This window comes from Quercus robur, chromosome 8 (genome assembly GCF_932294415.1).
Source record: "Quercus robur chromosome 8, dhQueRobu3.1, whole genome shotgun sequence".
In the NCBI taxonomy this organism is placed as follows: domain Eukaryota; kingdom Viridiplantae; phylum Streptophyta; class Magnoliopsida; order Fagales; family Fagaceae; genus Quercus; species Quercus robur.
In genome coordinates, this window is record NC_065541.1 from 30006263 (window position 1) to 30029619 (window position 23357).

Consider the following 23357-nt stretch of genomic DNA (forward strand, 5'->3'; position numbering starts at 1 on the left):
TTTTCTTTTGCTACCAAGCTAATCAAAAATCTGAATGTAATTGCGTTCATTACAGGAGCATATGTTTCTTCATAACCAATACCAAGTCTCTGCAAGAAACCTTGTGCTACAAGTCGCGCTTTGTACCTTATAATTTCATTTTTCTCATTTCACTTACGTACAAATACCCATTTGTATCCAACAAGTATTACACCTTTAGGTGTTCGGACTACAGGTCCAAAAACTTCACGTTCACTTAGTGAATTTAATTATGCTTGAATCACCTCTTTCCACATTAGCCAATCATTTCTACGTTGACATTCATCAACGGTTTGTGGTTCATATTCATTATCATTACTTCTGGTAATATCAAGGGCAACTTTATAGGAAAATATGTTGTCGACAACAATTTTATTTCTATCCCATATTTCTCTTGTATGTACATAATGTATCGAGATCTCATTATTTTTAGGTACCTGATCCTCTTCAGGGGATAACTCTTCAGGATGTTTATTTTCAGGAGATTTTTGTTCATAAGTTTTGGATAGATCAATTATTTCTGTGACCTATTTCCTGGGTATAGCCTCTTTATAGGTTGCAACTTGTTTTTTTTGTACTTTTCTCTTCCAGGGAATTTTATCTTTAACACCGATAGGCCTTCCACGCTTTTGGTGTGGCTTTGATTCATTTGCTGCTATATTAACTGATTGTCTTATAGGGTCTTCAATCTGTGCTGGAGTATTAGCAGCTGGAATGTGAGATTTCACTATTTTCTTATTGTCGGTGAATACATCCAGTAATTTATTTGCAATTCTGTGCAAATGAATAATCCTTTGAACTTCCAGTTCACATTGATTTATACGAGGATCAAGATAAGATAACGTCGAAACATTCCAAGTAATCTCACGTTGTGCTTCAGGCAACGACTTTTCTCCCCCTAATGGTGGGAAGATTGTTTCATTTTAATTAAAATGATAATCCTCAAAACGTGCCTTAAAAATATCACCAATTAAAGGTTCAAGATATCTAATGATAGATGGGGAATCAAAACCCGTATAAATTCCAAGTCTATGTTGAGGACCCATCTTAGTACCTTGTGGGGGTGCAATAGGTACATATACAACACAACCAAATGTGCGCAAGTGAAAAATATTTGGTTGTTGGCCAAGTACAAGTTGCAATGGTAAGAATTTATGATAAGCAGTTGGCCTAATGCAAACTAATGACGCAGCATGTAAAATAGCATGACCCCAAGCAGAAACTAGTAATTTTGATTTCATAAGCAAATTTCGAGCAATAATTTAAAGTCTCTTGATAAGTGATTCAGTTAAACCATTTTGAGTATGTGTATGGGCAACAGGATGTTCAACATCAATTCCAATTGACATGCAATAGTCATTAAAAGCTTGAGATATGAATTCACCAACATTATCTAAACAAATTTTCTTAATTGGATCATCTGGAAATTGTGCTCGCAACCTAATTATTTGAGGAAAAAGCCTACAAAATGCAATATTTCTAGTAGAAAGTAAACATACATGTGACCATCTGGTTGATGCATCAATTAAAACCATAAAATACTTGAATGGACCACAAGGTAGGTGTACTAGTCCACAGATATCACCCTGAATTCTTTCTAAGAAAGATGGACACTCAACAACAATCTTTGAATGTGATGGTTTGGTAATTAACTTACCTTGAGAACATGCACTACATGGATAATCACTAGATAAAAGAATCTTCTGGTTCTTTAAGGGATGTTCGTGAGAGTTTTCAATAATTTGACGCATCATTATTGATCTTGGATGTCCAAGACAATCATGCCAAAGCACAGGGACGGAACCAGGATTCATACTTGAGGGGGGCAAAGCTTAAAACCAAAAAAAAAATTATGAAAATAAAAACTAGCATCTATTTCATATTCAACAAAATACTACATACAAAATAAGTATTTCTTAAACATTTCATATTATAAAACACATCAACAAAGTATAACATACAAAATGAGTATTTCTTATTTTGTGTGCGATTTTTGTTTAGTCCATATTTATTTTTTTATTTTGTTTTTGTAGTTAAAGGGGCATGAATTTTTTTTATTTATTTATTTTCTTGTAGGTCAATATCTAAATATTTTAGAGGAGGAGAGACAAATATATATATATATATATATATATATATATATATAAGGGCAAATCTTAATTTTTTTATACTAGTTTTTTTTTTTTTTTTTTTAATGTGGGGGGGGGGGGGGGGGGGCAATGGCCCCCCTCTGCCCCAACGTAGATCCGTCCTTGCCAAAGCATAAAAACCTTTGGGTCCAAACACTTCTGGTGTATAGTAACATTTGTTTCAACTGTTCTCATTGTAGTATAATATAACCCAGAAGAGAAAATAGGTAGTTTTTCTAATATGAGCTTTTGGCCTGATACTATTGAAGTAATATAAAGAAATTCCTCACTGCCTTTGTTATTAGTTTCAATATGATAACCATTATAACGTATATTCCTAAAGCTGAGTAAATTTCTGCTTGATTTAAATAATACAAAGCGTCATCAATACAAAGTTGTGTGCCCTTTGGTAATATAATAATCGCTCTTCTAGAGCTTTCAATTAAGTTTGATGAACCTGATATGGTATTGACATTGGCTTTGCATAATTTGAAAATTTTAAAATATTTTTTATCTTTAAGGATCGTATGAGTTGTTGCATTATCTGCTAGACAAAAATCTTCTCTATTCATCTTGGAATTGATTTTACTAGTATGATCCATGCATCTTCATATATGCAAAATATAAATTAAACTTTATTACTTTAAACATAAATAAAACATATCAAATACTTATTACAATGCCATAATATAATGAAAGACAAATAATTGGTATGGACATTTCCATCACCAATCATACTTATTAGAATATGATAATATAATAAAAGAAAATAATTAATTGGTATGGACATTTCCATCACCAATCAAATTATCAAATTTTCCATCAACATCCTCAAAGAAATCAGAGACATCAAGATGAGTCATATCCACTCCATTTGAAAAAATCAAGATAATTCATAGGATCTTCAAGATCATTATGATTAGCAAAGTTCGTTTCAAATCCCTTTTCATTTTCTTTTATGGAGGCTTGGTACAAATCTACCAAATGTTTAGGAGTAAGACAGGTACGTGACCAATGACCTTCCATTCCACACCTATAACAGCTATTTTCATGACTCTTCGGTGGTTTTCAGCAACAACTCATTATATTGTTCAGCCACTAGAAAATAAAATATTAGTTCATAACACTGTATGAACATATGTATTCGATATTGCTACTGCAGGAGCACATTCGAAACATGATATATGTGTCTTCTATTATATAATTTTAATTGTGGGCTGAATTTAAAGTGCCAGATTAACTCACTTGCACCTTTAGTTTATTGCAACTTTAGTCATATTGAGCTTTTAGGATGATCAAGTTCTTCTAAATCAAATGCGTTTCAACTAAAATTATGTTTCGAGGTTTCTTTGTGTTTAGAAGTTGGGGTTTCTCTCTAATTTCTTTTACACAGTAGAATTAGTGTGTCCCTTCTACAAAGGTGCTTAGTATTCTGGGAGTAACATTGTTATTTCTAGGCTTGTTGGGTTATTTTTTGGGGGTTTGGGCAACAATTTTAAGCGAGTGTGAGGATGGATGATTTGGCTCAATCATGGAATCGGCTTACTCTTTCAGATAGAGAGGGACCAGGTGCTTGTTTACTTGATGACGAAAGCATTGAAAAGTTCTCCATTGCTGCTAAGTTTCTAACTAAGTGAGCCATCAACATGGAGGTCATAGCTAAGACTTTTACCCCGCTATGAAGAGCCAGGAATGGTTTCAAGATTCAGAGTTTTGGAGACCACAAAATTCTCTTCACCTTTGACAACAAAGAGGATGTGGTTAGAATTTTAGAAGGCAAACCATGGACTTTTGACAAATGCCTGGTGGTAATGAGTCGATATGATAACGAGTCCCCGCTTCAAGATATAAAGTTTGATAAGACTAAACTATGGGTTCAACTTCATGGAATTCCGATTAAATATATGACCACTGAGGCGGCAAAGAAAATTGGTAGTGTTCTGGGGGAGGTTTTCGCGCCGGCGGATCCAAAAATATTTGATGGCGGTCATTTTATACATATTCAGGTATCCGTAGATCTGTCTTTACCTTTGTGCCGTGGAAGACTGATATCTGTCGGTGAAGGAGGTAAGCAGGTGTGGATATCATTCAAGTATGAGAGGCTGCCAAATCTATGCTACTGGTGTGGGCGACTAACTCACGATGACAGAGATTATGAGCTATGGATTAACAGTGAGGGCACACTCACACCAGAGCAACATGAGTTTGGACCTTATTTGAGAGCACCTCCTTTCGTTGCTGCAAGACGTAGTGCAATCATGGTTCCTGGGTTCTATGCCGAGAAGAAGAGGATGAGTTCAGGCACATCGGGGGACAGCGATTCATGCTGGAATTCTGGTTCTGGTAGAGGAAAAGCACCGAAGCAGGCACATGGAGTAACGGCCAGCTGTGATGGTAGCATTGAAGTCTGAAGATATTGCCTCATTAATGTGTAATGAAGTGGATGAAATTATTGGGAAGGATATGGCTTTTAAAAACAAAGCTAATCAGGCAATCACTGTAGAATTGAAGGTTCCTAATGAAATCAAAATTGCTTTGGAAGCAAATAAAGAGGAGTTATGTTTGGCAAAGGAGTTTGAGGCGGCTAAACTACTGGGATCAGGAAACAGTACTACTAATAACCCTAGTGCACGTGACAACCTAAGGGATTAATCAAAACTTAATAAGTCACGTGATACTACTTAAACTAGGGCTCCCAAAACAACTGCTACATGTGCAACACCCACCTGGATTCGCAAAGAAAGAAGCAAACTCAAGGACAACACGGCAGCAAGTTTTCAATCCCAAGGAAAAAGAAGAGTGGCTGGATCCGAGGCAGACCACACTGAGATCTCAACAAAAAGATTCCAAGCTGCTCTCAGTGAAAAAGACACACCTTTAGTAGTGGCGAGAGCTAATGTTCAGCCCAACAACAGCAATGAGTTGTTTAGCATGGAATTGTGGTGCGCTTGGGAACCTGCGTATAAGAGGGGGGAGCTTGTTGAAATCGTACAGGCAACAAATCCCGCTGTGGTGTTTTTAGCCGAGACACTTACAGATGATGCAAGGCTAAAGTTTGTTCAAAAAAGTGTTGGTTTTGATCATAGATGGGTTGTACCAAGAGTGGGAAGGGGTAGCATATTAGTTCTTTATTGGAAAGCATCAATCAATTTAATGGTGGAAGGTTCAGATAGATACTATATTCTAGGTGTTGGAGTTGTAATCAAGGACATCAATGAAGCTGTTTTGGCATCTTGCCCAGAAAAAATTATTCCAGCTTATAAGGTAGATGAGATAGTGGCTGCACTGAAAGCCTTGACACTTGCGCACGAGCTGGGTTTCCAAAACGCTATACTCGAAGGTGATGCTCTTGGTTTGATTCAAGCTTTGAAGTCACCGAAGCAGAACCTATCTCCATTGGGTCTATTGGTAGAGGATGAGAAGGTGTTTGCAAATAATTTTAGTAGATTGTCTTATTCTCATGTTAAGAAAAACGGCAACAGTGTAGCTCATAATCTGGTGAAACATGCTATACGCATACCAGATTTTCAAGTATGGAACAAAGATATCCCATCACATATTGTTCCATTTTTACAATTGGATGTAGTTGATTTACCTTAATAAAATTACACAGGTTCATTCTCACCAAAAAAAAAAAAAAGTTCTTCTAGAACTTGTAATTCTCCTAAGGGGTCTTTTATAGTAAAGTACTCAGTTTTTATATAAATAATGACAAATAAAAATTATTGTTTTTGCATGATCCTTCTAGGATACTCTGTTGCCATCCATAATAATATCTTCAGGATTTATTACATCAACATAGATCTCGTCAAGATTCATTGCTTCCAGATGAATCTTAGTATCAAGGATCTATGATAAGAAATTATTGCCTAAGATGTCAAGGACAACAAATTTAAGCTTTGTAAGGTTTGACATCTATATCAAATATATAATTACATAAGAAATTAAATAACTAATTTTTTTTTCATACACAATTTTAATGAAACAATACTACAAATACATATTCAAAATTTGATTGTAATGAAATAATACTTACATATTTAAAGTTTATCAAAACACATTACATATAGCTATAGGTATGATTGAGTTGTTTTATCACTAACCATTTTTAACAATATATTTTTAATCAATTAAACGTGAATCTTATAACAAGAGGATAACACAAATCTCATTATTTTTTTTTTAATCAATTAAAAATTGCTAAAAATATAAGCATAAAATGTAATGACAAATAAATAGGATAATTACTAATTCCTTAGAAAGAAAACTTACGTTGAGTTGAGAGAACTACACAAATAATTTTTGATGTTTGAAGAACAATGGGATTACAACTTCCTTTTGAAATTGGGTAGAGACTCGTGCTGATAACATGTTGTGAAATAATAGAAGTAGATAAAACAAAGTAAGAAAAAAACGAGAAATATATATTGATAAACTCTTGTATTCAAGTGATCATTCACAATCTTTTTGATATCTCTTAGATGTGTACAATAACAGTAAAGAAATCCCACATATATATAGGACGTTAGAATGCTTGTAGACTTTATGGGATAAGGTTATAATAAGTACACTTATGGATATACATTTCTCTTATAGATACTTATGGATATACATCTCCCCTATAGATTTTACACATCCCAAATAACATTTTCATTGGCCAAAGTTTACACATCCCAATCAAACTTTATTTCTAACAATAATCCAGATGTCTTACTAAAATAAGAATGCATTATAAACTAAACAGGCACACCTTCTTTTTCTTTTACTTTTTTTTTTTGAGAAGAACTAAACAGGCACACATGATTAAAAGAAATAACTCCGATTCTCCATACAAGAAATATAATATCCACCAATCAAAATTTTGGGACATCCATGATTCTACGACCAGCCAAGAACGTAATCAAGAACATAAACCAGGGCCAGTGAGAACGGGTAAAGTAGGATAGCTAATAGTGCTGTCCACAGAGGGAAATGGGTGCGCAAGCTGCCCAAAAGACCCATCACAAGACAGACAATAAGAATAACCAGCACTTCAGCTGAGAAATCCCATGTCAATCCCCTGATGTAAACAAGGGCCAAGAAGACCGAGAGGCAGAGGACATTATTCATCGTTGCAGCCCCATATAGCTGCAGCAAGAAATTAATAATTTATATCTCGAAAATCAATAATTTCAAATTAAAGCATAGCTAATACACGTCATTTTTTTCATGCTACCTAACAAATGCTGGAACACGTTTAGATAGACCTAGTTACAAATTAGGTGAAGCTAAATTGGAATAGTATGATACATAGGTGCATATCATATGAATCCTATAACATCAAAATCATATTACCAACCTGTCATCAATAACAACCATATTTTGACAGATTCTCCTTTTGACAGGTAGTAAAATGAGTAGGTTCGCAGAAAAAATCAAGCAAGTTACACAAACCTTTCAGATGTCTGGCCCAGCTAAAAGAGCTTTTAATGCCACCAATAAATAAAAGCAGGTCTATGGTCAAAATTCAGCTGTCTGGTGTTCTTACTTCCAAGGATGTGAAGGGGCCTCAGAGACTGGTTCCACTCACTAGGGAAGTCTCAAACCCACCAAAATTAATTGACTCTTTTTTATTAGTTGTAAAGTCACACATGCACCTAATAGATTTAGATTTCACAACCTCACCCTCCAACTCTTGTAAGAGGAAGGAAGTGACAAAATTAATTGAAATTTAAAAATCCATATATCAAAATGATCCAGTACTATCCTAACTACTGTTTCACAAGAGCAGTTTAAAATCTAGGGACTAAGACACCAATAACACATTTAGTACATATCCTGCAATTTCTGTAATTTGTCTGCGAATCAACTCTATGGAGCACTAAATATAGCATAGATAAGATGAGTAGGGAATGAGAAACAAACCTCAGAAAATGTTAATGAGGCAGTTGTCCGCTTGTCACGGCTAGCAAATATAATTGCTGTCACAGCTTCGCTAGAGTTCGTAGCCAAAGGCAGTGCAATGAAAGAGATGAAGAAAGCAGGAATACCGGTTGCATCAGAGAAGTTATCAACAGCATCTACCAGGGGATCAGCAAAAGCAGCAGCAATTATAGTTCCCAGCAACAACAATAGCACTGCCTTGATGGTGGTCCATTTGGAATTCTCAACACCCTCAACAACTTCTTCACTTTGACTCCGAACATCCAACAGATCGCGCTGTCTCTTTGTTTCCTGTATGAATTTCCAAGAAATCATATAAGCATCTGCGATATGAAACCAGCTCTGATATGAGAATATGAACATGAATCAGCTCAATTTACCTTGAGATGGTTTCAAAAAAAACAAAAACAAAAAAAAATTTACCATGTGTAAGTCATCAAAAACTTTTGTCTCTGAGCCTTTTGTCTTTAAGCCAGGATTACGAGCAACGGCTGGCATTGTCTTCTTCAGCCATCTAGAAATGCCACTGATAAACTCATCGAGTACAATTTTAGAATCCCCGGATGTATCAAAATCTTTCATTATTTTATTTACAGCCTCATTTTGATCCAGGACAACCCCATCAAAATTAATTCCAACCATCAATGCTCTCAATTCAGAATCTGAAATGTGTCCATCGTCATTTACGTCAATTGAAGAAAACAGCCTGCCATAATATCCGACAAAAAAATCATCAAATACAAAAACAAAAAATAAACAATTTTCTTTTACTTCATGAAAAACTAACTTTTTAATGATGCCTTCGTCAGGTTCACCATTATCATTGAGCAGCTTTCCCAGTGAATGTTTTTTTAGATGCCTCAGAAATCCTAATATAAAATGCTTGTGCTTCACATAATCAATTTTTCTTTTTTGGATCCAAGGCTGAAGGACCTGCACAATGTTTTTAAATTTCTCTATCAAAAAGTAAACCATCAATACAGAGAATTTCAGACATTCAAACCACAAAAGAATGCCTAAGCTACCTCGGAAATTAAAACACTCCTTTTGAGAGGTAGACCCAGAATTATGCTTAATAGGGCCCTATCCTATCCTCTCCTCTTCTTCAAATTTAGTTCACCAAACAACTAAAAACATATGGTAATTTCAAAACTTCACAATCAGACTTCATGTTTAGAAGCTTCCAAATCTTAGCATCTAAAATCATAGTCATTAAATCTGCACTAAGGTTGATCCGATCAAGGGTGTCGGTAGTTGATGAAGTCACTAGTCCAACTGTTGGTCAGCCACTACAATTATTTTTTTTAAATATCAAACATGAATATTCTTAAATTATTAGTTTTGTGAGCTTTTCTCCTAAGAAAAACTTAGCTCAATGTTTTAGCATTGTTAAGCCTCTTAAGAAGTTGAGTTCAACTAACTTTTAGCATTTTTAGACTTCTTAAGAAGCCAGTGTTCAACTCCATCCACCAGAAAAGATATAATTATTCAGTGAACTAAGCTAATAATCTCAAAATAATTCATCTTTCTTTGTAACTCAACAAGAAAGGAAAATAGCTTAATGATTGAGAATGTCCTTATGCCTCTTGAAACGCCAAAGTTCAATCCCTGCCTAACCCAATCATTTGACTTTATTCTCATTACTGGCCAAACATATTACCAATAGAAAAACCAGCAAATTTTAACAATTCAAACATGGACTGAATCAGTTGCTTATCAGGGCCATATTCCTCATCATGAATTGAAGCCCAAGAAGAAGTTTACTCATTCTAACCAGCTACAGTACATGTTTAGCAACATCTGAAAAAATGAGTGGCACAAAATTTCCAATTTCCCATATGATTAGACAAATTTGATTAATCAAGATTATCTATAAGAGAATAAAAAAATTTGGAGATAAAACTGGATTACCAAGCAGCAGAGAAAATATAATTATAGGCACACGTACCTGATAAAGGCAATAAGAAACCAATAGAAGAAGAGAGACAATAAGCCCAATCAAGACTGCTAAGCGCCCCACTGAAGTTGAATTGAGAAATTGTGGTATTTGAACAACTAAAAATGGGATGACCGATATGACCATCATTATTGCAGCATAGCTAGTCCAGATGTCGGTACTAATGCCAGATTCTACAGAGATATGAGATTTAATTTGGTTATGTGAACCATTTAATCATACAATTACAAAGTTACATGACATTTCACTCTACAGGACATATATGCATATGATTCAGTGGCCATCCATCCTAAAATAAAGGAGAATATATAAATAAATAAATAAACTCCCCTATAGTTGTTAACCCGGAAAGCACAAAATCCCCTTGAAATTCTAAGTGTTCAACTCTCAACCACTTGTGGTCATGTTCTATGTGTAAAACGTTTAATCAGAGTCAATACTAGAAGTGATATGCATGTGTGACCACCTGGGAAGATCTGTTTCTGTGTTTCACTTCAGAACTGCCTAAAATTTTTCACCACCAGTGGCCTCAAAGTGATTCTAACATATCGAATTTTTAGGTACTTTGCACTCTTTACTATTTATGTAATGTAGGTGAAACTGGTCAACAATGTTGCAAATTTTGAACCAAAAATTTGTCAGATTGACAGTATTCAATTAAGCACATCAATTAAAACCAAGAAGGGCACATACAGTTCATGAAAACTGGACATCAAGCAAATCATGTAAACCCCATTCCAGGTTGCACACTTCAATGGCTCCACTGTATGTTCTGGGTTTTCTAGTCAATGGGCAAAGGCCCAAATAACCCAAATTTTTTCAGATTAAAAAATAATAACAAATAAAAATATAGTCAGATGACACATTTGATTTTTTGATTTGAAAGTAGCATAAATGACAACCCTCGTTTTCCTGAAATCAAGCTTTTGCTGAAAAAAATCCTTGTCTTTCCTTGTCCTCATACAGTTTCCCCACCTGAAAACCCCTATTTTTCAACTGATCAACATTTTAAACTTAAGACACTATAGGGGGTAAAGTTACACTTAAACTTCAAGGCAGCGTTGGTAAGATTGTGAGGTGCATTTCAGCAAAAATGCCTCTGGAGCATAGGTGCAAAGCGCAAGTGTGCTATAATTGAAGAAAAGCACACTTTTTCTATAATAATAAATATATATATATATAAAAAATTGATGTAATAATTTTGATAAAAATTATTAATGGACAATATGACAATCAGATGATCAGCTAACCATTTAAAATTGAAATATAGCATTTTACATAATTCTCTTGTACTTTACAAAACATACACTACCATGATATAAATCATACTACTTTTTTTATAAAGAAAATTGGGTTAAAAAAAAGTTGGTATGGGTTTGGGAAAGAATAAAAATAAAATAAAATAAAAGAGGAAGGAGACTATGGGTTTTGGGACAAAAGTACACTTATACCAACACTACTTCAAGGAGTTTCGTGTTTTCCAAATTAGCCACATGTCGTTTTTTATATTGTTTCCTAAAGCAAGGAAATTTTACTACAAGTCTAGTCTAACACAGATAAACACACAAGAATTCCCCAACATACAGGTCATAAGATAACATTAAGGGATTTTTACAAACGTTTCCTTCAAACATTGATTTAAGTGTCAATTGTTTTTTTAGACTTTAAATTTGAACAAACATCAGATTTGTGATAATTTAACCCTTCTTTTCAAACTTTTCATTACATCCTAAATGATTTGATCATATAACATACCCATTTTTTTTGTCACATCATCAATAATATGGAAATGACATTGTTACTCTACATTATCTAAAAACAAAAAATAAAACCCCTCTACCTTCATTTTGAAGAGCAATCAAAAAATTCCAAACAAGTGTTTGGCAACTATGAGAGAGAGAGAGAGAGAGAGAATCTTCGCAGATGAAATGGAGGCAAACAAGCTAGAATAAACAAACTTTTGAATGCCCACAAGAAGCAAAACCATTGATTGGGATTCTTGTCATTGGGCTTCAAAAATATTGTTTAGTTCTTTCTCTCTTGGATGGATGGTGAAGTGTAATAATGTCAATCTAAAATTATAGATTATACAGCAAAAATCATGTGTATGTCATGTGATTACTCATGTTGGTCTTTCATGGAAACCTCTTACCTAAGTAATAGATTTGTCATAAATCAAACGCCTCATATTAAACAATGTTATATTACTTATTTCACACTTCATTTTAAACAAATTTTTAATTTTAACCCAAGCATTGCCTTACAGTTTGTAATATCTTGACAATTTTCCATTGTTACCTCCATCCTATAAACACCTGGTTAAACTTACACTTAATCCATGTGGCACATTAGGATTATAACATATGGTTATCCACTCTCTTCATGTTTTGAGAGAGAGAGACTCCTAATGCCTTGGATTGTTTATCCACCATTGCTATCCCTTAATAATGTTTTGTATCCCATAGTACTGTATTAATTAAAAAAGCCACCATAGACATAGACCTGGGATTCCCATTCCCACCCCACACCAAATAAAAAGAAATGCATTTTTCAATGTTTCAAGTACCCAAAAGAGGGCTCACAAAGCCAATTCTTTGAACTTTATACTCACACAAACATGTGTGTGTGTGTGTACAGATATTGTTAAGTAGTTATAGAGATTTCTAATGAAGAGAATAAATTTCCAAGTACAAACCCGTTAAACTGAACCCTTTTGTATCCTGTTCATCTTGTGCAACTGAATCTTTAAGGTCGCACTTCCCAACAATAACACACGATCCCCATATTATTGTAAGAAGCATAACAGTTGACCCAGCTAGCAATCCCATTCCAACAGAGACTTGACTCTGAGCAGTTTCTGTCGATCCGGAAAGACCAGATACTATACAAGACAAGAAAGTTGATTAGAAGCATTAGAAAATCAAGTAACAGGTGTAGGTTGTATGAAAGTTCTAATTGATAAACTGCAGTACTGAGAGAGAGAGGAGTATAGTCAAAATTTAAATATAAGCTTTGTACAATTTAGGTAAGAAATATCTTGATTGCAAAAGAATCATATTGAAAAAGGTTGTAAACAAAGTGATAGGATAAGAACACTTAAGCAAAATGAGCAAAACCCAACTTGATAAGACATGTAAGCCAAGTAAGGTCAGCAACTTGACTTACAAACATTGAAAAATTATCAAAATTAAATGATTTGAAAAACTTCCTCATGCAACCTGCATCCAATAGCAAAGGACTGAATTGCACCAAATTCCATAGGATTAGCTTAGGTATTCCTTTCAAATTAATTATTCCAATAGGTTCCATTTTTAAGTCTAATCTTGTGTACACATTGCCAATTCTTGTTAATGGTACCAGGAAAACAAGGAATAAATTACTCAAGCTTCAAGGAAATATAAAAAAAAAAAAATAAGAAAAACGTTGTGCATCATTTACAAGATTTCCTCTTTAGTGCATCTAAATAATGTACAAATAATTGCTCACCTATTCAGTGGTGAAGGCAAAAAATTTCTTTTAGGGTGGCACATGATGATATCTTAGAATTAATATTTTCTTAATATGTTACTTTATTTAAAAAACCAATAAAAGCCAATGTCCTTTCAATGTATATATCTTTCATTAAAAATTTATTCAAGATATTGGAGAGTTTAAATTTTAGAATCGCACGTCAAGAATGTTGTTCATTCATTAAGAAAAGAAGATGGTTATTTCATTTCTTTTCAATAATTTTTTAGAACTTAATTTGTTGAAAACTCAAGAACCATTCAAAAATACAGAGCAAGATTTATTTTAATGTTTGCATCAATAATACAAAGAGAAGAGACGTCATTTGAGCACGAGCTCATTAGCTATTATTCTGATACTTTTATCCAGAAAATTCAATTAAAATCATTAGATTTTTTTTAGGAGTATATGAAGGAATGCAAAAAAACATTCATTCAACAACCTTTAATTTTGAATATATTACTATAATATTATGCCCATCCAATTAATTATTTTTTTATGATAATTGAGAAATAATGGAACTAAAAACTTCAAAGAAGAATTGACAAATATCTTAAAAGCAGGTGCTTAATTTACAAGATAATTTGGCTTTATTTCTTCAGTAGTATGTTTAGGTAATTTTATTTCAATTGGAGCCCATTTTATATTTTTGAGAAACAAGGATCACATAATATTTGTATGAGGAACTCTTATGACATATATCTTATTTACGTATAAAATAAAATTTAAAAAAAAAAAATCGTATTATAAGTAGATAAATTTATTTATTTATTTATTTATTTTTAGAAAATAGGAGAATTACATAATATTTGAACCCACAGGTATTATTTGAGTCAAGAGTTCCTAATAGAGATTTTTTATTGAAGGGGCTTTCTGATAGTATTCGATTTTAGAGGGGTATAAAAGACTTATTCTACATGGATTCAGGGGTAGTGCGCCGGTGCCAGAGCCGGAAAGTAAAAAAAAAAAAAAAAAAAAAAAAAAAAAAACTATAAAAGAAAGGAAAAGAAAAAAAGAAAAAGAAAATTTAAAGGAATCAATGGTAGTCCAAAAAGGAGAAATGAGGCAAGAGTGGGACAGAAGCAAGCATGGTAATGAGAAAAGAAAATCCGAAATGTGAAGGTGAACATTCTGTGTGATTGCGCTGAATAGATAGATCTCAACCACTCCACACAAAGCGCTTTAAAAAGTAAGGCACAGAAAAATTAGAAAAACTTATTAACAATCAATCTGGATCCAAATTTCAATTTCAGTTTCCGTTAGTTTTGTGGGTACGGATAAAAGGTTAAATCTATTTTTTAATACTTTGGTCCCCACACACCTACACCTGGAACTGGACCTGGTATGGCACAGGTATCCAAAACCTCCCGTCCCGTCAACCTCTAACATTTATTTCACTCCTTTTTCTTTTTGGGTGAAAAAACACAACACATTCACATAGCCAGCCAACACAAAATATTAAGAAGATTAGCTTCAAAATCATCCTGATTTATCAAACAACAAACATTCTTCTATGAACCAAACAGAAAAAGTGATAGATCAACTCTTCTTATTAACCAATAAGTTTATTTATCATCCAATAAGAAGAGATCTAGTGGCTAAACAAAATATATTAATTATAATAAAGAGTAATGATCATATACCTTTTTTTTTTATATTTCTTTAAAAAAATAAAAAAGAAAAGAAATGCGTACCGAGAATGAGCATGGCATCAGGGAGAGCACCGAGAATAGGGAGGAAGAGACCGCCAATAATACCAGGTCCTAGAATTTCCAACAAGAGCTCGCTCCCATCGGACAATGACTTGGCAGCTATGAACATAAGGAACCCGTACACAGCGATTAGAAAGATGTTTCCGAGAACCGAGGTGGTGCACGGTAAGAACCCGTAGGTCTCGTCGCACGTTGAAGTCTCGGCGGCGAATCGGTTGAGAGTGAGATGGACCCCATCGGAGAGTAGATCCGGCGTTGAACGGAGGGCGATGAAGCGGGCATAGGTGGGACCAGAGAGGATTACAAGGAAAAGGAAGATAGAGACGGTTAGGTGGTGCTTAGACTTATTAGCCATGGATGGTTCTGGGAATCTTCACTCTTAAGTCTTTATCTTTTTGGTGCCGTGGTAAATCCGAATCTGTTGTATTTATATATATATATATATATATATATATCTGTCTCAGAATTGTACTAGAGAGTCAGAGACAGAAGAGAAAGCGTTGTCTGATTAGTGCGTGAAGGGTGGTGTGTCTGTGCGAGTCGACAGAGAGAGAGAAAGTGCGTGTTTGTGTGTGAGATAAGCGTTGGAGACGCGTCTGATCTGAGTGACTTTTTTTTTTTTTTTTTTTATGGGAGTCACGTTTTTTTTTTTTATTGATGAATCGTCTGAGTCACTTTTTATGAGAGGGTGCGATTGCAATCAAATCATCAAAGTTTGATGGCCAGATTATGTGATTTACACGTAAGTAAAATATTGTACACTTTTTTTGTTTCATAAGGAATATTGTACACTTTTGCTTAGTTTATTACGTAAGATTTACTTTCATAGTACAATATAAAATTATAATTATCTTAAAAAAATTTATATGATTCTCCTCCTTTTAAGGTATATTGTTTTAGTTTTTATGACTTGCCAAATACCTCTTATGATTTTTAGTGAAACATAAAAATGTAAATATTTTTACATTTTAAGAATATTACCTTATTTTAGATTATTTTTTATACATCCATAATTGGGAGTTGAAGATTTGAATGGTAGATGTTTTACTTAAAAATATTAGAAAATGCCAGTAAAGCTACAAAGCTTTTGATACCCTATTTAGATTTTAGTTAGTTTAAAGGATAATTTTTTTTTTCTTAAATAAGAAATTTAAAATTGATGACTTACCTTTTCTAAAAAAAAAATAATAATAATAAAATTGAATATACAAGGCTTAATGGTAGATAGAATAATAACGAATGAGCACTTTAACTAACGCGTAAATACTATTTTTATAATTATGCAATTTAATACTAATTATGCTTATTTGTGTAAATTTGGAAAAACTTATAAATGTTTTGAATAGAACAAATAGCTTGAGGAGGAGTTGGCCATTAAGAGCATCATCATTAGCTATTGTAAAAATATACTATTTTATTAGATCAAAAAACTACTTTATTATTTTAGCACATCATTTTACAATACATCTTACATCACATCTTCTATGTTAGATCTGAGAAGAAATTTGATATGCGAGAAAAGAGAGAGAAGAAAGAGAGTGTGAGGTTTAAGAAGAGAAGAAATTAAATATGTGAGAAGAGAGAAGAAAGAAAGTCAGAGAGAGGAGAGAGAAATAGAATAATTTGTTTTAGCATTTGTGTTCTTTCGCTTCTAGAGCATTGGTATCAGGTGTGCCAAATACTAAAATGCCAAATCAATTTGGCATTTAACACACTACTATTCCAATAATAATAGATCAGTACAGCTGAGTGTGCTAAAATTTTTTAATTCAATTTAATCTCTCTCACCAACCTCACAGTGTATTACAGGGTTAAATTTTTCACTCAAATTTTTGCCTATGATGGCCTTTACTCCCTGACTCAATCTCAACCAACACCACATACACTGCAAGAAACACTTAGAACAAATTCTTTAGGGTTACACATACACAGTATACACTATGTTTACAAGGAACCCATCCCTAACCTTAATTACTTAATCTCAAGTACAAGGGAAACCTTTCACAAGCCTAGAGAAATACATAGAATTCTCCCAAATGCCAAATACACTCTGTTGTTGACACCCCCAACAACATTAGGGTCATATACACAGAAATAACTGTTATGACAGTTATTGTTTAGGTCTTGAACATTCTGTCACTTGTGGTCTGACTTAGGACACCTTTAACTAATGTTGTCTTGGTTTTCTTTCCACGTTTTTAGCCCCCTACACAGCAAGTCTAAATATCAAGAAAACTAGAAACTGCTTGGTAACTACTTAGTAACTGCTCCTGCATATCTTGTAAAAAAAAAAAAAAAAAAACCATCTGTTAACTTTTCCCAAATTTTTATTTGAAAGAAACTTATGCCTTAGATACTTGTGATTTGATAATTTTCAAAAACATTAAAATTTTGAGATATTCATTTTTGGAAGGCAAATTTGCTTAGGCTGGCGTTATGGATTGATCACTTATCGCAAAACCACAACATTTGAAAATACTAAAACACTCTAAATACTAGTTAAAACACTCCGAACTCTTTTTGCATTTGGTTGTATCCAAAGACGGAGGCATATATTACCCCCAAATTTTTTATTAAAAAAAAATATATATATATATATATATATATGTACTAATTTTAACAATTTTGTTCAATAAAATTGCATTTTTCCCCTCTTAATAAAATTATTGATTGTGAATTTCGGTTAGCTTAACTAGTAAAGTCTCTGATGGTTGAATAAAAGATCTGGAGTTCAATCTCCGCCTACACCAAAAACCGATTGATGTCTTGGTCTGATGATAACGAGCTATCATCAAAAGTAGACGCCATAGGTTGAAACTTTCTTATAAAAAAAAAAAAAAAAAAAAAAAAAAAAAAAAAAAAAATCATTGATTTTTTTAGGGTAATGTTATAGGCACAAACTTATCTACAACATTTTTACAAACCATTGAGATACAAATTCTTATTAGTTCACATTTGGACCCATCACTTATATCACTTTTTTACTTGCCAATAACTACTCACCATATTAGTAATTTGTAAAAAAATTTGTAACTCTAGCAATTTCACAATTTTCACTCACAAAGAAAATTGACCCATTTCACAACCCCAGAGGAGGAAGCAGAGGGCACGGCGAGAACTCTTTCTTCTTCAAAATCATTCTGCTCCGGTGATCTGTGTGGTGATGGTGGAGGTTCAATGTGAAGGAAGTAGAGGTGAACGGCGTGAAGGAAGCACAGGTTGTGAGCGTGAACTTTTTTAATTTTTTTAAAGTCATTCTGTTTCTTTAAGTGATGGACCTGACGTAGCAAACGTCTATTGGTTGGCGTAAAACCAGTGTTTTACGCCAAGCTTGACCTAATGTTTTCTCAAAGCAAAAGCATTTTTGTATTTTTGGATGAATAGACATTACTTTCTCTTTAAGTTTTCTCAACATTCTTTTCTTTGTCTGTTAAATTTGTACGATAAATCATGAAGTTTATAGTTGACACTGATACATTAATATTTGAATTTTTTTTTTTTTTTTGACGTGGCAAACGTCTATTGGCTGGCGTAAAACACTGGTTTTACGCCAAGCCTAACCTAATGTTTTCTCAAAGCAAAAGCATTTTTGTATTTTTGGATGAACAGACATTACTTTCTCTTGCAGTTTTCTCAACATTCTTTTCTTTGTCTGCTAAATTTGTACGGTAAATCATGAAGTTTATAGTTGACATTAATACATTAATATTCGATTTTTTTTTTTTGAAAAATAATATTCGAACTTTTTGATTGGTTTATGAATCAGTTGATCAGCAGGCCACTTGGTACCATCAGTGGATATTAGCTAAAGCATATTTCCTCTCACTTTCGTGCGGGGCCATCTGAGTTAAAATTATGCCCAATCAAATCCTCCCGACATAAAGTCACTATTTTTTCCGTCCTAATTTGGAGAATTGAAGTTTCAAATCAATCCCCAAAAAGATGTTGTTTAATTTTTTTATTTTTTTTTTAAGATCTCCTATTCATGTTCAGCTCTTTTTATTTAAGTAGTTATTTAAGTTCTATTAGATTCATGAAATCCTATATTCAAAAGATTTTTCTTTGTAATTATCTAATGTGTTAGGGACATAAGATTATACACTAATACACACAGAAAAATTGTTTTACTTGAACACTTTTGAATGCTCTCATTAACCATTATAACAAAAGATACATCTTTAAAAAAAAAATTAAATACAAAAAGGAAAAAGTTACTGAATGATCTAAGGATCTTAATTTAGAAAATAATTTTAAAAATATTTTATGAAAATTGAAAAAAGAAAAAAAAAATTTTTGACGAAAACACCATTTTGATACCTATACTTTGAGATCACCGTTAATTTGGTCCACAAGTGTCAGCCAAAACCCCCAAATTCAGACAGAACCCCAAACCCAGATTCACTGCAACACAACCGTCCAGTACCACAGATCCAACATAGAGCAAGGAGATTGGCGATGTTACGTGTATTTCAATACGGGATCGGCAATTGTGTCTTGACTCTTGAGGCATTTCGCGGTGGCAGCACGGTTGCCAGTGGGGCGGATCTGTGGCCATAGACTGGGCACCATGGTGGTTCCGTGGTACTTGAAGGTTGGGTTGTGGTGAATCTGAGTTTGGAGATGCTGGGTTTCCACACCCATCTTCTTCAAAAACTTGAAATTTTCAGAATTGACTCCTAGACTTTTCCACCATGGAACTAAGTAGAAACATTTGGAAGAGCACCACCAAAAAAAAAAAAAAAAAAAAAAAAACACAGCCACAGCACAAATCCGTTAGAAGTAATTAATCTAACTTCTTAAACAACAATAACCTTGAGAATCTTGCACTAGGTCTCTATGCAAATAGGTGCTCTCGGTTCTACCAAAAGAAAAATACCAGAAAAGGTTCTCTTTTTAGTGGAATCCTAGATTTCAAAGAATCCATTTAGGCTCCGCTTCGGAGTTCATAAGGGAATGGAAAGGAATGGAATGGATTTAAGTAAGGGAAATGAATGGAAAATAATGAAATGGAATGGAATTAAGTAACATTGATTGGATGTTTTAAAATAAAGGAATGGAAATGAATGAAAATGAATAGAATGTAAGTAATCCTGTTTGGGAGCAACATGGAGAGAATGGAATGGAATCATTTTATGACAATATTCCTATTAGACCCCTATTTTAAAATAAAGGGTTGAATATATAGGGGTATTTTAGGAGTTTTAGTAAAAAAATCATTAAATCTAATTCCATTGCCTCCCATTCCTCCCAATTTCGGGGGGAATAAAAATTTGAGATTTTAAGGGAATAGAGAGGAATGAGTGTTTCCTCCTACCTATTCCATTCCCTCTCACTTAAACTCCCAAACAAGGAAATGAACTTTCTATTTCCTCCATTAAAACTTCCAAACAAGAGAAGGGAAGAATATTCTAAAATTATTCTTTTTATTCCTTTTCATTCCATTCCATTCCATTCCATTCCCTCCTCCCAAGCGGATCCTTAGAGTACCGTCAAAATAAAGAAAAACAAATCAGAGTTAAGACACAGATTTTCTAGGTATATTTCTCAGTAACAAGAGTTAATAGGTGAAAGGTCAGAGAAAGAGATGGATTGAGTTCATAATAGGGATGATGATGCCTTGTATTTGGTCATAGTCACAGATTAGATTTTTACAATACTTGATAGTTCCTTAAAAATCAGTAGGTTGATAAGTCTCGGACCTTGATGATCTTAGGGCTTGATCCTGAAAACAAATACTAAGTCAGAGGGGACTGGTGGGAACCGGCCAAAAGTCCTCTGATGATGAAGTCAGTGAACTTGTAATTCCCAGTAAGAAGGAAGTAATTTCTGAAATAAGTGTCTGAATGATCCTTACATTCTCATCGAAGAATGCTTATATAGCATGTGTGAAATGGTTATTTGTTTAATAACTGTTCCTATTGTCGAGGAGTCCGGAGGATTTGGAGGTAACTTCCATAACCGCCATGGAAGTTACCTCAGTTGGACTTGTGTTTCATAGTAGTTAATGGAGAACTTGGCACGTAGTAGTCCAATCCAATGAACTCGTCCATTCTTTATTATGGACGGACGAGGCTATTAGGGACGACTTTTCCTTGTGCATTTACTTTTTCCGAATTTCGTGTAGAGCTCGTCCGTCCAAATGATTCTGAGGATGGACAAGCTTCTCATGGGACCTCGTCCGTCCAAAGACGAATGAGGTCATTAAGGACGCTTAGGACGATCATCTCATGTGCTTGGTTCGTCCTGGTTGGTCTTTCATTGGACGAGCCATATGGACGAGTTTAGGAGTTGGTGTTTTTTGTAACACCATCAGTACTTAATATATGTTACTGAGACTTGCATATGTAAGTTGGGGAAACGTTTTTTTTTTTTTTTTTTGAAATCAAATGTATGTTTGAGGTCTAGTTTTTATTTATTTATTTATTATTATTTAGGAAAGGAAAAAAATTGGTACAAAAACAAATATTTTTAAAAGAAGATAGGACTTTTTTTTGCTAAGTAATTGCTGATGTGGCAACTAAAAATTAGACACATTAGTATTTGATTTAATCTTTTATTTTAATACTAAACATGCTAATTGGACAAACCATTGCCATGTAGGCATTTTTCATTAGTGAATTAATAATAGGATCAAATTGATTACAAATTGAAAATAATAGGAATCAAATTGACTGCTACTAAAATGTAGGGACCAAATTGACCATGACCCTAAATGTAGGAACCAAAATGATATTTTTGCCTTATTTTTTTACACATTTTATATTTTCCATAAAAGTAATATTACAATTTTCCTGAATTGATTTATTAACAAATGTTCTAATGACACAATTAATAAGACCTATATAAAAAAAAATACAAATTTAAAAAAAATTAAAAAAATGTTAGAAAAAATAAAAGAAATGATAGAAATATATATATATATATATATATATATATATATATATATATATTTATATATATATATATATATTTTGATGGGAGATAGAAATATTTTTGAGTTGTGGTAGTTCCACATAAAGTGGCATAACTTGTGCCACATAGGGTGGTATTGTGTGTGGTAGAAGCACGCGGGTGAGTTGTGGGCACTTGCATGACCGAATGGTTTTGGGGTGTTTTCCCTACTGAAAAGCATTGCCGAATCGTGGCAAGATGCTATCCAATTCCAATGGTTTTGAAGTCGGCAGATAATGACATATATAACCAAACTAACTAAAAACTGCTTCTGTGAGTCAAAAGCGGAATAGTGCCTTTGACTGCTTCGATAGTATAAGATGTCGATTCTACATATCGTTCCAGAAAGGGCAACTTCTATATTAATAAATTATTACTTAGCATGTTTGGTGGCCCAAATTGAGTAACTAATTTCATTTTATTTACTAGTAACTATTTCATTAGATGCTACCATTTAAGTCTTCTGCACAATACTTCATGAAGAAAGTTGGCTTGCCTGGCTATCAAATAAACTAATTGGATTTCGATTATCTACTGAATTATTATTATTATTCTTATTATTATGTGGGAATCATGAGCTACTGAATTTTTTTAGAAGATTTTTGGACTATTTACAAAATTGTCAAAGAGATGCGACTCATTGAGTAAAATATTGTGATGAAGCAAGTTTATGACGTATGAGTGAAGTTTGTGGCCATTGGGGGATGGGATAAGAAACATAATTTTAATTTGATAACATTAATGCCAGGATTACATGGTAATCAGGCTTTCAAATGAATAATTTAAGATTTTTTTTTTTTTTTTTAAAGAATGAAATGAATAATTGAAGTTGAACTAAAAAAGGGTCCCACTTATTAGGTATTCTTTTTCCGGAGTCAAACTGTGATGAAGGACCACACCTTTTTATGCCCGTACACCTGCCGTCCAATAGGTGCGACTGCCAAGTTTGGAAAATTAAGGCCATCTTTAGGAGAAATTATTTGGTCCCCTCAGCTGGATAGATGAGGTTGTCCCCACATCAAATAACACCCAATAAATACATGTCATCTGTTAAAAAAATACTCAACCTATTTAGTCGTTAAACCAAACCGGACGAACCAAATCATCTAACCCCAATACATTTTAATTCTAACTTTTAAACTTCTAAACTAATCCCTTTTT

At 33.5% G+C, this 23357-nt stretch overlaps 1 protein-coding gene across 1 annotated transcript; it reads right to left on the reverse strand.

Moving 5' to 3' along the window:
* Nucleotides 1-6550: 6550 nt before the first annotated feature.
* Nucleotides 6551-15842, reverse strand: LOC126695165 (sodium/calcium exchanger NCL-like). Its single transcript, XM_050391821.1, has 7 exons — nucleotides 15228-15842; nucleotides 12722-12907; nucleotides 10018-10199; nucleotides 8857-9002; nucleotides 8493-8775; nucleotides 8052-8360; nucleotides 6551-7274 (listed from the first exon to the last, which is right to left on the reverse strand). Exons 1-7 carry the CDS (start codon nucleotides 15598-15600, stop codon nucleotides 7026-7028), a joined length of 1728 nt encoding a protein of 575 aa, XP_050247778.1. The 5' UTR covers nucleotides 15601-15842; the 3' UTR covers nucleotides 6551-7025.
* Nucleotides 15843-23357: the final 7515 nt, after the last annotated feature.